General features: G+C 52.7%; 1 protein-coding gene across 1 annotated transcript; it reads right to left on the bottom strand.

Annotated features, from left to right (window-relative positions):
- Positions 1 to 3,819: 3,819 nt before the first annotated feature.
- LOC133362920 (transmembrane protein 212-like) lies at positions 3,820 to 12,667 on the bottom strand. The gene is made up of 6 exons (XM_061581900.1): positions 12,194 to 12,667; positions 10,244 to 10,423; positions 9,408 to 9,467; positions 6,888 to 7,064; positions 4,944 to 5,090; positions 3,820 to 4,339 (listed from the first exon to the last, which is right to left on the bottom strand). The coding sequence occupies exons 2-6, from the start codon at positions 10,397 to 10,399 to the stop codon at positions 4,313 to 4,315; spliced, it is 567 nt and encodes a 188-aa protein (XP_061437884.1). The 5' UTR covers positions 10,400 to 10,423; positions 12,194 to 12,667; the 3' UTR covers positions 3,820 to 4,312.
- Positions 12,668 to 13,342: the final 675 nt, after the last annotated feature.

The raw sequence follows: 13,342 nt of genomic DNA, 5'->3' as shown, positions 1-13,342 counted from the left end.
TACGTTGTGGCAAGCCTCGGGGCCACTTCCTGGAGTCGTGGAGTTCTTCCATTACTAGTACGGTACATTTCATTATTCCATTTTCTTTCCCCACCGGTACGAGGTTTCTGCATTTCGATTTAAAGCTTTCGTGACTGCACGGATTCATCTTCTAATCCTGCATAATGCACGGGCATAATATGACTTTAAACCCCCCGCCAAACCTACGCATTTCACAAGTAGTACTAATCGCATATCTGCATTTCCATAAATATGCTAAATTCCTCTTGATATGCAAATTATTTTGTCAAGGCGCTCTTCCCCCCTCCAACCCAGCAGCTTAAATAGACGCTCCAAGCCTGGGGTGTGTCATTTAGACTCTGTCTTCTCGACAGACCTGTTCTCCACCTGAGGACGGCTGCTTGCGTTGTGGCCGAAAACGTCGTGACAATTATTTTATTACGTTTTATTGTTATTACTTTATTATTCCCATTCTACGTGACTTTACCGAAAGAACCAAGAAGAGGTTTCTGCATTCGCGAGAGGCTTTGTCGCACCATCTGCGCGTTTCCCCTGTTCGCGTGCGCAGCCTCCGCACGGCCCCACCGCTCATCCCGCCACTCGCCCCTCCGCCGCAGTGCCGCGTCGATCCAGGTCAGCCGGAGGCGGCGTCCGTCAAGCCGGGCGAAGTCGCAAAGCTGCGGTGTGGCGCTAGCGCAGTCCGCGGCGCGCGAGTCAACCAGGATCAGGACCCGGTTCGCTCGAGATACAATTTTATTCCGGCGTTGTGCAACGCATGACAACACGGTAACAGCCGAAAGCCGTCGTGGTGGGTGTGTAAGGTAGCGTAACTTGTAACGTGCAAATTTCGATGTTCAGCTTCTTTCGTGACTGCAGGGATTCATCTTCTTGGTTCTTTCGGTAAAGTCACGTAGAAGGGAAATAATAAAATAATAAAAATAAAACATAAAATAATTCTCACGACGTTTCGGCCACAACGCAAGCAGCATTGGGACGCTGTCTTCCCGACAGACCTGTTCTTCACCTGAGGACGGCCGCTTGCGTTGTGGCCGAAACGTCGTCAGAATTATTTTATGATGTTTTATTTTTATTATTTTATTATCTCCCTTCTACGTGACTTTACCGAAAGAACCAAGAGGAGGGTTAGGGTTGTTGTTGGGTTTTGTTTCTCTGCCACGGCCGCCGTTGACGCCGTGCGTGCTGTGATTTGGTGCGTTGTTGTTGTGGTTTGCGGTTGTTTTTTTGTTGTTGTTTACGGTAGCGTGCCCATCGTGTGACGGGCCACAATTGGGTGGAGGGAGGGAGGGTCTGCCCCGTGACCACCTCTTGCCAATTTAACACGTAGCATGCTTTCACGACCAATATTATTCATAATCAACGTTGTTGGGTTGAGATCGCGTTGTTTATAAATGTGTCGTAACCCTCCACCACCCGACACGGCCAAACAGTAAACAATGTGTCACGTTTTTTTCAAAGGACAAATTAATTCACTTCTTTAGCCCCACCGGTGGTGTGCTGAAGAGAGAATCAACAGCATTTTAAAATGTGAGTAGTGCGACGTTTCGCTGATAATTACAATCAGCTTCATCGGGCAAGAATGGTGAAGCTCTCCTGTTGCTCCCGGTCTTGCCAGCTTGCGAGAGCCACACACTCGAAGTGTTCCGGCCTCGTGGTGCACCAAGCCTGGCACGGGCGCCCGCGACATCACCGCCAACCCTAGTGGCGATCGATCGGCTGCAGTTGCCAAGTCGCGTGGAGTAAACGCCGGGTTGTGTGTCGGGAGAGTAAACCCGCAATGTTCGCTGCGGCGTTTCGCCGGCTTGAATATCGGCGGTCGAAAGCCTCCGTTGCTAAACTGGGCCATGGAGTTGAGTAGCGCGGTTGGCAGGCGGCAGAGGCTGCGGTTTGTGTGTTGCTGAGAGGCTGTGATCGTTTGCACCCGCAGTCGTTTAATACAAACACTTATATATCGTGGCGAGACCATGTCCCCTGCGTACGTGTGTTGAACTTCCTTTTGCACCGTACGTACCCAACCGTGCTGATCTCTGTGTCTCTATGTGCCTCTGTCCCTGGGAGTCTGTGTCTCTGGGAGTCTGGGAGTCTGTGTCTCTATGGGACTTGTGTGTCTATGTTGTGTGTCTATGTTGTGTGTCCCTCTCTGTGTCTCTCTGTGTGTGTCTCTCTCTGCTTGGTGTGTATCTCTCTGTGTCTCTCTGTGTGTCTCTGTGTGTGTGTCTCTCTCTGGTTGTGTGTCTCTGTGTTGTTTCTCTCTGTGTGTCTGTGTGTGTCTCTCTCTCTGTGTCTCTGTGTTGTCTCTCTCTGTGTGTCTCTCTCTGCTTGTGTGTCTTTCTACGTGTCTCTGTGTTTTGTCTCTCTCTCAAATGTAGCATTCTTTGTAAGAACGTAATCAACCACGTTGGGTGTTGACTGCTGTGTTAGCCGACTCTCTGTGTTGTCTTGCATTGTAGTTCTAAGTCCACTAGCTTTGTTTTCTCATTCAGTCACACCTGATGACCATTGCTTGTGTTGCAATCGAAACGTCCTATTCTATTAGTTAATTTATATTATTTTCTACGCGACTTTACCGAAAGAATCAAAGAAGTTTAACAGAAACATTATGAAAGCCGGCACGGCACACGAGGGGTGGGTGGCCAGCACCACGCCCGGCCGCCTTTGTCTCCCCAGTGGCGATGCTCACTACACACCGCCCCAGGTACTCGTTACAGGCCGAGCCGACCTAGGGGGGGGGCCAGGACCAGTTCAAATCATCGTCGCTGGCGTGGCTGTACCAGAGGAATTTCTATCGGTACAGCAGATACAATGGGAGGGCTGATCAGTGCCCGGGTGCGGGTTAATGACGAACCATGTTATGTATGCTGATGATCTGATGATTGCTGCTCACTCTGAGGAGGCTGAGTGGACCTAGGGGAGGCCCACAGCCACACGAGTAGGGTATATATGTGTATGTACTGTATGTGTATCATAGATATCAACCCATCACGGTTTACCCCGGATTCTTGTACAGGGAACTTGAGTGTACAGGTCTGTTCGGCGTACAGCCGTTTCAATTTGGGCACACGGTTTTATTTTTTGGCTGTTTGTGTTTCTCTTGTGATGGGACCAATAAGGTCTGAGTTGGTCTGTAATTAAGGTAGGGCCACTGATAAGGGGTTGACAGGTATGGTATAGAAGTGTAGTGTATAGTCGTGTAGTGTATAGTGTGTAATAGTGTATTGTAGTGTATAGTAGTGTGTAGTGTAGTGTATAGTAGTGTATAGTGTAGTGTATAGTAGTGTGTAGTGTAGTGTATAGTAGTGTAGTGTATAGTTGTAGTGTATAGTGTAGTGTATAGTAGTGTAGTGTATAGTGTAGTGTATAGTAGGTTAGTGTAGTGTATAGTAGTGTAAAGTGTGCTAGTGCTATAGTGTAGTGTATAGTGTAGTGTATAGTGTTAGTGTATAGTGTAGTGTAAAGTGACTTTGTAGGATGAACTTTGAGATGTATAACTGGCACGGGGTGACCAACACGGTCTGAATTGGTGATATGGTCGGGCGCTGACAAGGGGTTGACGGCTATGACTATACACGCGTGTGTGTGGTGTCTGCGTGGACGTGTGTGCGTGTGTCTGTGCGCGTGCATGCGTGTGTGTGTACCTGTGTGTGTGCATGTGTGTGTGTGTCTGTGTGTGTGTGTCTGTGCGTGTGTGTGTGTACCTGTGTGTGTGTCTGTGCGTGTGTGTGTAACCTGTGTGTGTAGCTGTTTGTGTATGTGTACGTGGGTGTGCCTGTATCTGAGTGCGTGTGTGTGTTGTGCCTGTATCTGAGTGCGTGTGTGTGTGTACCTGCGTGTGTGTGTGTGTGTACCTGTGTGTGTGCCTGTGTGTGTGTGTCTGTGTGTGTGTGTCTGTGCGTGTGTGTGTACCTGTGTGTGTAGCTGTTTGTGTATGTGTACGTGTGTGTGTGCCTGTGTCTGAGTGCGTGTGTGTGTGTACCTGCGTGTGTATGTGTGTGTACCTGTTGTGTGTAGCTGTGCGTGTGTGTGTACGTGCGTGTGTGTGTCTGTGTGTGTACCTATGTGTGTGTGTGTCTGTGTGTGTACCTGTGTGTGTGTCTGTGTGTGTACCTGTGTGTGTGTGTCCTGTGTCTCTGTGTGTGACGGGGGAGTTGGGGGGGGTAGCAGCGGTGACGCGTGCAGGAGACGAGCACTTGAAGCGTTGGTCCGGAGGGTCTCGCGCCAGCGTCTCCACCCCCCCCTCCTCCTCCTCGTGGTGGTGCCACGCTCACCACGCTGTTCGCTCACCACGCGTGGTTACTCACCACACGTGGTTGCGCACCTTGTTCTGGAAGACAAAAGATGGAGACACAGAGGGCGTTCGTTTGGCAGCGTGGTGGTGGTGATGGTGGTGGTGATGATGGTGATGGTGTTGGTGGTGATGGTGGTGGTGATGGTGATGATGGTGATGGTGATGATGGCGGTGGTGATGGTGGTGGTGATGATGATGGTAGTGTGGTGATGGTGGTGGTGGTGATGGTGGTGATGGTGGTGGTGATGGTGATGGTAGTGGTGGTGATGGTGATGATGGTGGTGATGGTGATGATGGCGGTGGTGATGGTGATGGTAGTGGTGGTGATGGTGGTGATGGTGGTGGTGATGGTGGTGATGGTGATGATGGTGGTGATGGTGGTGGCGGTGGTGATGAGACCGGAGCAGGAAGACTGACAGATAGACAGACGCTCCAGACAGACGCTCCAGACAGACGCTCCAGACAGACGCTACAGACAGACAGACAGACCCTCCAGACAGACACAGACAGACGCTATAGACAGACGCTCCACACAGACAGGGCTGGGGGCTGTTGGCTGGGGGCTGTTGGCTGGGGGCTGTTGGCTGGGAGCTGTTGGCTGGGGGCTGTTGGCTGGGGGCTGTTGGCTGGTTGTTGTTACCCGCGAGCGGAACAGGCGTCGTCCCTGCCCCACGCAGGCTGCGAGTGCGAGCGCAAACTCGGAGGTGGACAACGTCGCGTCCAGAACCTGCAGCGCCAGGTGCTGCCACTCGGCACCCAGCGGCTCCACGCAGTACGTCCTCGTCTCCTGGGGGGGGGGGGGCACGGGGGGGGGTGACACGGTGGAGGGACACGGGGTGGACATGGGTTGGACGCGTGGGGGGAACACGGGGGTGGACAAGGGGGTGACGTGACGTGCTTGCGTCGTGAGAGTCCTTCACCGGTATAGCGAGTGCCGACCGGCTGAGTGGCGAGTGGCGTTGTGGCGAGTGGGGGGGTGGGGGGGGGAGCATTGTGAGTGACCCTGCGAGTGGCGTGGTGAGTCGTGAGTGTTGTGGTGAGTGGTGGTGGTGAGTGGTGCCACGCCGAATGATGTCGTGGTGAGAGTCGTGGTGAGTGGCGTCGTGGTGAGAGTGGTGGTGTTCTCACGGTGAGTGTCGTGGTGAGTGGTGGTGAGAGTGGTGGTGAGTGTGGTGGTGAGAGTGGTGGTGAGAGTGGTGGTGAGTGGTGGTGAGTGTGGTGGTGAGTGGTGGTGAGTGGTGGTGAGAGTGGTGGTGAGAGTGGTGGTGAGAGTGGTGGTGAGAGTGGTGGTGAGAGTGGTGGTGAGTGGTGGTGGTGAGTGGTGGTGAGAGTGGTGGTGAGTGGTGGTGAGAGTGGTGGTGAGTGTGGTGGTGAGTGTGGTGGTGAGAGTGGTGGTGAGAGTGGTGGTGAGAGTGGTGGTGAGAGTGGTGGTGAGAGTGGTGGTGAGTGGTGGTGAGAGTGGTGGTGAGTGGTGGTGAGAGTGGTGGTGAGTGGTGGTGGTGGTGGTGAGTGTGGTGGTGAGTGGTGGTGAGTGTGGTGGTGAGTGGTGGTGAGTGTGGTGGTGAGAGTGGTGGTGGTGAGTGGTGGTGTTCTCACGGTGAGTGGTGGTGAGAGTCGTGGTGAGTGGTGTTCTCATGGTGAGTGTGGTGGTGAGTGGTGGTGAGTGTGGTGGTGAGTGGTGGTGAGTGTGGTGGTGAGTGTGGTGGTGAGTGGTGGTGAGAGTGGTGGTGAGTGTGGTGGTGAGTGGTGGTGAGAGTGGTGGGAGTGGGTGTGAGTGGTGGTGAGAGTGGTGGTGAGTGGTGGTGAGTGGTGGTGAGTGGTGGAGAGTGGTGGTGAGTGGTGGTGAGAGTGGTGGTGTTCTCACGGTGAGTGTCGTGGTGAGTGGTGGTGAGTGGTGGTGAGTGTGGTGTGAGTGGTGGTGAGTGGTGGTGAGAGTGGTGGTGAGTGGTGGTGAGAGTGGTGGTGAGTGTGGTGGTGAGTGTGGTGGTGAGTGGTGGTGAGAGTGGTGGTGAGTGTGGTGGTGAGTGGTGGTGAGAGTGGTGGTGAGTGGTGGTGAGTGGTGGTGAGAGTGGTGGTGAGTGGTGGTGAGAGTGGTGGTGAGTGGTGGTGTTCTCACGGTGAGTGTCGTGGTGAGTGGTGGTGAGAGTGGTGGTGAGTGGTGTGAGTGTGGTGGTGAGTGGTGGTGAGAGTGGTGGTGAGTGTGGTGGTGAGTGGTGGTGTTCTCACGGTGAGTGTCGTGGTGAGTGGTGGTGTAGTGGTGGTGATGAGGTGAGTGGTGGTGAGAGTGGTGGTGGTGGTGATGATGTGAGTGGTGGTGAGAGTGGTGGTGAGAGTGGTGGTGGTGGTGATGATGTGAGTGGTGGTGAGAGTGGTGATGATGTGAGTGGTGGTGAGAGTGGTGGTGAGAGTGGTGGTGAGAGTGGTGGTGAGAGTGGTGGTGAGAGTGGTGGTGAGAGTGGTGGTGAGAGTGGTGGGTGGTGGTGGTGATGATGTGAGTGGTGGTGAGAGTGGTGATGATGTGAGTGGTGGTGTTGGTGTTCTCACGTGGAGCGAGCGGTGTGTGTATCTCTGCGCGCGCCGTCACCTGCCACAGGGCGTAGGGGTATGGCCAGCGCACGGCCTGGCCCAGGTAGGCGGTGCCGGCCACGCCGGCGTGCGAGTAGCGGCACAGGGGGCCCATGAGCAGCGAGCAGAGCGCCAGGGACAGGTGGGGGACACTGCAGGCCGCGCTCAGCACGCAGAGAGCACACGAAGCCTCGGCCTGCGGGGGGAGGTGAGGCAATGGGGGACGATGAGAGGGTGAGACAATGGGGGGGGTGAGGCAATGGGAGACAATGGGGGGGGTGAGACACCGGGGGACAATGATGATGGTGATGATTGTGGTCGTGATGGTGGTGGTGATGATGATGATGGTGGTGGTGATGGTGATGATGATTGTGGTGGTGATGGTGGTGATGATGGTGGTGGTGATGGTGGTGATGATGGTGGTGGTGGTGGTGATGATGATGGTGGTGGTGATGGTGGTGATGGTGGTGGTGGTGGTGGTGATGATGATGATGATTGTGGTGGTGATGATGGTGATGATGATGATTGTGGTCGTGATGATGGTGGTGATGGTGGTGGTGATGATGGTGGTGGTGGTGGTGATGATGGTGATGATGGTGGTGGTGATGGTGGTGATGATGGTGGTGGTGGTGGTGGTGATGATGGTGGTGATGGTGGTGGTGATGATTGTGTTGATGGTGATGATTGTGGTGGTGATGGTGATGATTGTGGTGTGATGGTGATGTGTGGTGGTGATGGTGATGATTGTGGTGGTGATGGTGATGGTGGTGATGATGGTGGTGATGATGATAGTGATGGTGGTGGTGATGATGATAGTGATGGTGGTGATGATGATAGATAGATAGATCGTTTATTGTCATTGTCACCAGTACAACGAAATTTAAAATGCTCACCAGTCAGGGCCTCATTCATAAATTTAAATTAAATAAAACAAGAAAATAAAATAAAATTAAATGAAAGATAATCAATTTATACTATATATAAAAACAGCCCAAGTATACCCACATACCCACATAAGGTTACATTTTGTCATTGCACATCTCTATTTCACAGTCAATTGTAAACGCTATTACTTAATAATTAATTAGCATTATTGAGTGTGGTGATCGCTGTAGGATAAAAGCTCTGTTTGAATCTGTTTGTCCTTGTTTTGACTGATCTGAATCGTCTGCCTGATGGCAACAGCTCAAACAGTGAGTGTCCAGGGTGGGAAGAGTCCTCTATAATGTGCTGTGCTTTTTTGATGCAACGTGAACTGTGTAGTTCTTCCAGTGTGGGGAGATGGCAGCCGGCGATCTTTTGGGCTGTGTTGATGACCCTCTGGAGCGCTCTCCTCTGAGCCACTGTGCAGCTGGTGTACCATACACAGATGCAGTATGTAAGAATGCTCTCGATGATGGTGATGGTGATGATGATGCTGATGGTGGTGATGATGATGATGATGATAGTGATGGTGATGATGGTGGTGGTGATGATGATGGTGATGATGGTGATGATGGTGGTGGTGATGGTGGTGATGATGGTGATGATAGTGGTGATGGTGGTGGTGATGATGATGATGGTGATGATGGTGATGATGATGATGGTGGTGATGATGATGATGGTGGTGGTGATGGTGGTGGTGATGGTGGTGATGGTGGTGGTGATGGTGGTGGTGATGATGGTGGTGATGATGGTGATGATAGTGGTGATGGTGGTGGTGATGATGATGATGATGGTGATGATGGTGATGATGATGATGGTGGTGATGATGATGGTGGTGGTGATGGTGGTGGTGATGGTGGTGATGGTGGTGGTGATGATGGTGGTGATGATGGTGATGATAGTGGTGATGGTGGTGGTGATGATGATGGTGATGATGATGGTGATGATGATGGTGATGATGATGGTGATGATGATGGTGGTGGTGATGATGATGGTGATGATGATGATGGTGATGATGATGGTGATGATGATGATGGTGATGATGATGATGATGGTGATGATGATGATGGTGATGATGATGATGATGGTGATGATGATGATGGTGATGATGATGGTGGTGGTGATGATAATGGTGATGATGATGGTGATGATGATGATGGTGATGATGATGGTGGTGGTGATGATGATGGTGATGATGATGATGGTGATGATGATGGTGATGATGATGGTGATGATGATGATGGTGATGATGATGATGGTGATGATGATGGTGATGATGATGGTGGTGGTGATGATAATGGTGATGATGATGATGGTGATGATGATGGTGATGATGATGATGGTGATGATGATGGTGGTGGTGATGATGATGGTGATGATGATGATGGTGATGATGATGGTGATGATGATGATGGTGATGATGATGATGGTGATGATGATGATGATGATGGTGATGATGGTGATGATGATGATGATGATGGTGATGATGATGGTGGTGGTGATGATAATGGTGATGATGATGATGGTGATGATGGTGATGATGATGGTGGTGGTGATGATGATGGTGATGATGATGGTGATGATGATGATGGTGGTGATGATGATGGTGTTTCACCAGTGAGCGAGTCCGCTTCCTGAGTCCGGATCTCACAGTCACAGCGCCAGCGCACACAGCCTGCAGACAACATCATCACCACCATCACCACCATCACCACCACCATCAGCACCATCACCACCATCATCATCACCATCATAACCACCATCATCATCACTACCATCATCACCACCATCATCATCACCAACACCATCACCACCATCAGCACCCACATCACTACCATCAACATCACCACCATCATCACCACCATCACTACCATCATCACTACCATCAACATCACCACCATCATAACCACCATCACTACCATCATCACTACCATCAACATCACCACCATCATCATCACCACCATCAGCACCCACATCACTACCATCAACATCACCACCATCATCACCATTATCAGCACCATCACCACCATTATCAGCACCCACATCACCAACATCACCACCATCATCACCATCATCAGCACCATCACCACCCCCCTTGTTTCCCACCACCGCCAACAAAATCATCACCGTCGACCATCACTACCCACCAACACCACCGTCATCGGCACCATGGTGAGTGTGGTGAGTTTTGTGTGGTGAGTTTTGCATGGTGAGCGTGGTGAGTTTTGCATGGTGAGTGTGGCATGGTGAGTGTGGTGAGTCGTGCATGGCGAGTGGTGAGTCTTGCATGGTGAGTGTGGCATGGTGAGCGTGGTGAGTTTTAGGTGAGCGTGGTGAGTTTTTGGTGAGTTTTGCATGGTGAGCGTGGCATGGTGAGCGTGGTGAGTGTGGTGAGTTTTAGGTGAGTTTTGCATGGTGAGTGTGGTGAGCGTGGTGAGTGAGAGCCCTCACCATGAGTCCGGCCCACACGGGGCAGGCGACGCGGCTGCTCCACGCCACGAACTGCTGCGTCTGCAGGCTGAGTCCCGGGAAGAAAGCGACGACTCCCGAGACGACACTCAGCGTGCCGAGACTCACCAGGGCCCAGCCTGGACACAGCACCGCCATGCGTGCACACAGAGACACGCAGCCCTGCACACACAGAGACACAGATGTATCCACTGAGCCACAGAGCCCTGCACACACAGAGACACGCAGCCCTGCACACACAGAGACACACAGAGACACAGAGCCCTGCACACACAGAGACACAGATGTATCCACTGAGCCACAGAGCCCTGCACACACAGAGACACGCAGCCCTGCACACACAGAGACACACAGAGACACAGAGCCCTGCACACACAGAGACACAGATGTATCTACTGAGCTACAGAGCCCTGCACACACAGAGACACGCAGCCCTACACACACAGAGACACACAGAGACACAGAGCCCTGCACACACAGAGACACAGATGTATCCACTGAGCCACAGAGCCCTGCACACACAGAGACACGCAACCCTGCACACACAGAGACACACAGAGACACAGAGCCCTGCACACACAGAGACACAGATGTATCCACTGAGCCACAGAGCCCTGCACACACAGAGACACGCAGCCCTGCACACACAGAGACACACAGAGACACAGAGCCCTGCACACACAGAGACACAGATGTCTCCACTGAGCCACACAGCCCTGCACACACAGAGACACGCAGCCCTGCACACACAGAGACACACAGAGCCCTGCACACACAGAGACACAGATGTCTCCACTGAGCCACACAGCCCTGCACACACAGAGACACAGAGCCCTGCACACACAGAGACACGCAGCCTGTCAATATTCGCCACTAAGTGGCGATGACGTCACCAGGGCGCCCGTGCCAGGCTAGGTGCACTTTGAGGCCACGTGACAGGAGGTCACGGGACAGACCCAGCAGGTGCCGTGGGTTGATTGACTGAGATGACCGGCAGATGCACCACCACCTGTGACCCCTACTGTGCCAGGCTAGGTGCAGGAGGTCACGGGACAGACCCAGCAGGTGACTGAGATGACCGGCAGATGCACCACCAGCTGTGCCAACTCGCGCAATTGTATCCACCCGGCACTCCGCTCGTTGTTGTGAGCGTCGCTCCTCCGCCCTCTGTTGTTGTTGGAGGGCGACTGCTGCAAACTGCCCAGTAGCGTCCTTCATGAGCCTCCTCCACAGAGGCCGATCTTGACACCGCTGGTACAAGTCATCGGCAAGTCCACTCAGCTCCACGTCCTCCCACAGACTCACACAGAGACCCACAGACTCACACAGAGACCCACAGACCCACACAGAGACCCACAGACTTACACAGAGACCCACACACTCACACAGAGATCCACATACTCTCTCTGTCTCTCTCTCCCTGGATCCTCCTCTACATTCAGAATCGACATCACCCACGGCGTTTAGAGTCTTTGACTACTACTGCACATTTCCACACGATGATGCTGATGGTGCTGATGATGAGGATGATGATGAGGCTGATGAGTCGCCACTCATCATCCTGTGTATGTATGTGTGTATGTGTGTGTATGTGTGTATGTGTGTGTATGTATATGTGTGTGTGTATATATGTGTGTGTGTATGTGTGTGTATGTGTGTATATATGTGTATATGTGTGTGTGTATGTGTGTGTGTGCATATGCGTGTGTGTATATGTGTGTGTGTATATATGTGTATGTGTGTATATGTGTGTGTATATATGTGTGTATGTATATATATGTGTGTGTGTATATGTGTGTATATGTGTATGTGTGTGTATATGTGTGTATGTGTGTGTGTGTATGTGTGTATGTATGTATATATATGTGTGTGTGTATATATATGTGTGTGTGTATATATATGTGTGTGTGTGTGTGTGCCCTCTGCAATTACCTGTCCCGTGTGGAATATCTTCCCACGAAACTTCGTGGGGAGCAGCGGGGCAGGCGAGCGGGGAGAGACGTCGTCCTCCAGAAGCTGTGAGATAGTCGACGGTCGATGGGTCTCTATGTGTGTGTGTCTGTGTGTTTGTGTGTGCGTGTGTGTCTGTGTGTGTGTGTCTGCGTGTGTGTGTGTCTGCGTGTGTGTGTCTCTATGTGTGTGTGTCTATGTGTGTGTGTCTGCGTGTGTGTGTCTGCGTGTGTGTGTCTGTGTGTGTGTGTCTATGTGTGTGTGTCTGCGTGTGTGTGTGTCTGCGTGTGTGTGTCTGTGTGTGTGTGTCTATGTGTGTGTGTCTGCGTGTGTGTGTGTCTGCGTGTGTGTGTCTATGTGTGTGTGTCTGCGTGTGTCTGCGTGTGCGTCTGCGTGTGCGCGTGTGTGTTTGTTAGACGTAGCAACGCAGTGAGTCTCAAACAACTGCCCGGACACCCTCGTCGACACTACAACACTCATAGCAACGTGGAGGGTTGGGGGTGTGTGTGTGGTGGGGGGGGGGTGTATGTGGGGGTGTGTGGGGGGGTGTGTGTGGGGGTGTGTGTGTGGGGGGGTATGTGTGTGGGGGTGTGTGTGGGGGGTGTGTGTGTGGGGTGTGTGTGGGGGGGTGTGTGTGTGGGGGGTGTGTGTGTGGGGGTGTGTGTGGGGGGGTGTGTGTGTGGGGGTATGTGTGTGGGGGTGTGTGTGTGGGGGGGTGTGTGTGTGGGGGTGTGTGTGTGGGGGTGTGTGTGTGGGGGTGGAGGTGTGCGGGGGGTTGGTGGGAGCGGTGGTGCAGCAGTTAGCGCGCTGCGCTATGAACCCGGCGACCCGGGTTCGATTCCCGCTCACGGCTAACACCAGTGACGATTATCTGAACCGGTCCTGGGCCTCCCCTAGGTCGACTCAGCCTCAAATGAGTACCTGGTGCGGTGTGTAAACATCGCCACTGGGGAGACAAAGGCGGTCGGGCGTGGTGCTGGCCACCCACCCCCTCGTGTGCCGTTCTGGCCTTCATAGGTGCTCGCTAACAGCACTTGCCCCAGCAGTCTGTTAAGGCTACACGGGGTATGTGGTGTGCCGGGAAATGTCCTGACAAGGATTATTCAACACCGCCTTGCTAGACACGCTGAG

Source organism: Lethenteron reissneri, unplaced genomic scaffold (assembly GCF_015708825.2).
Source record: "Lethenteron reissneri isolate LAM-NWPU_2019-01 unplaced genomic scaffold, ASM1570882v1 scaffold_1638, whole genome shotgun sequence".
Classification (NCBI taxonomy): domain Eukaryota; kingdom Metazoa; phylum Chordata; class Hyperoartia; order Petromyzontiformes; family Petromyzontidae; genus Lethenteron; species Lethenteron reissneri.
Note: the sequence above shows the minus strand (reverse complement) of the source record. Positions and strands in the feature narration are given on the sequence as shown.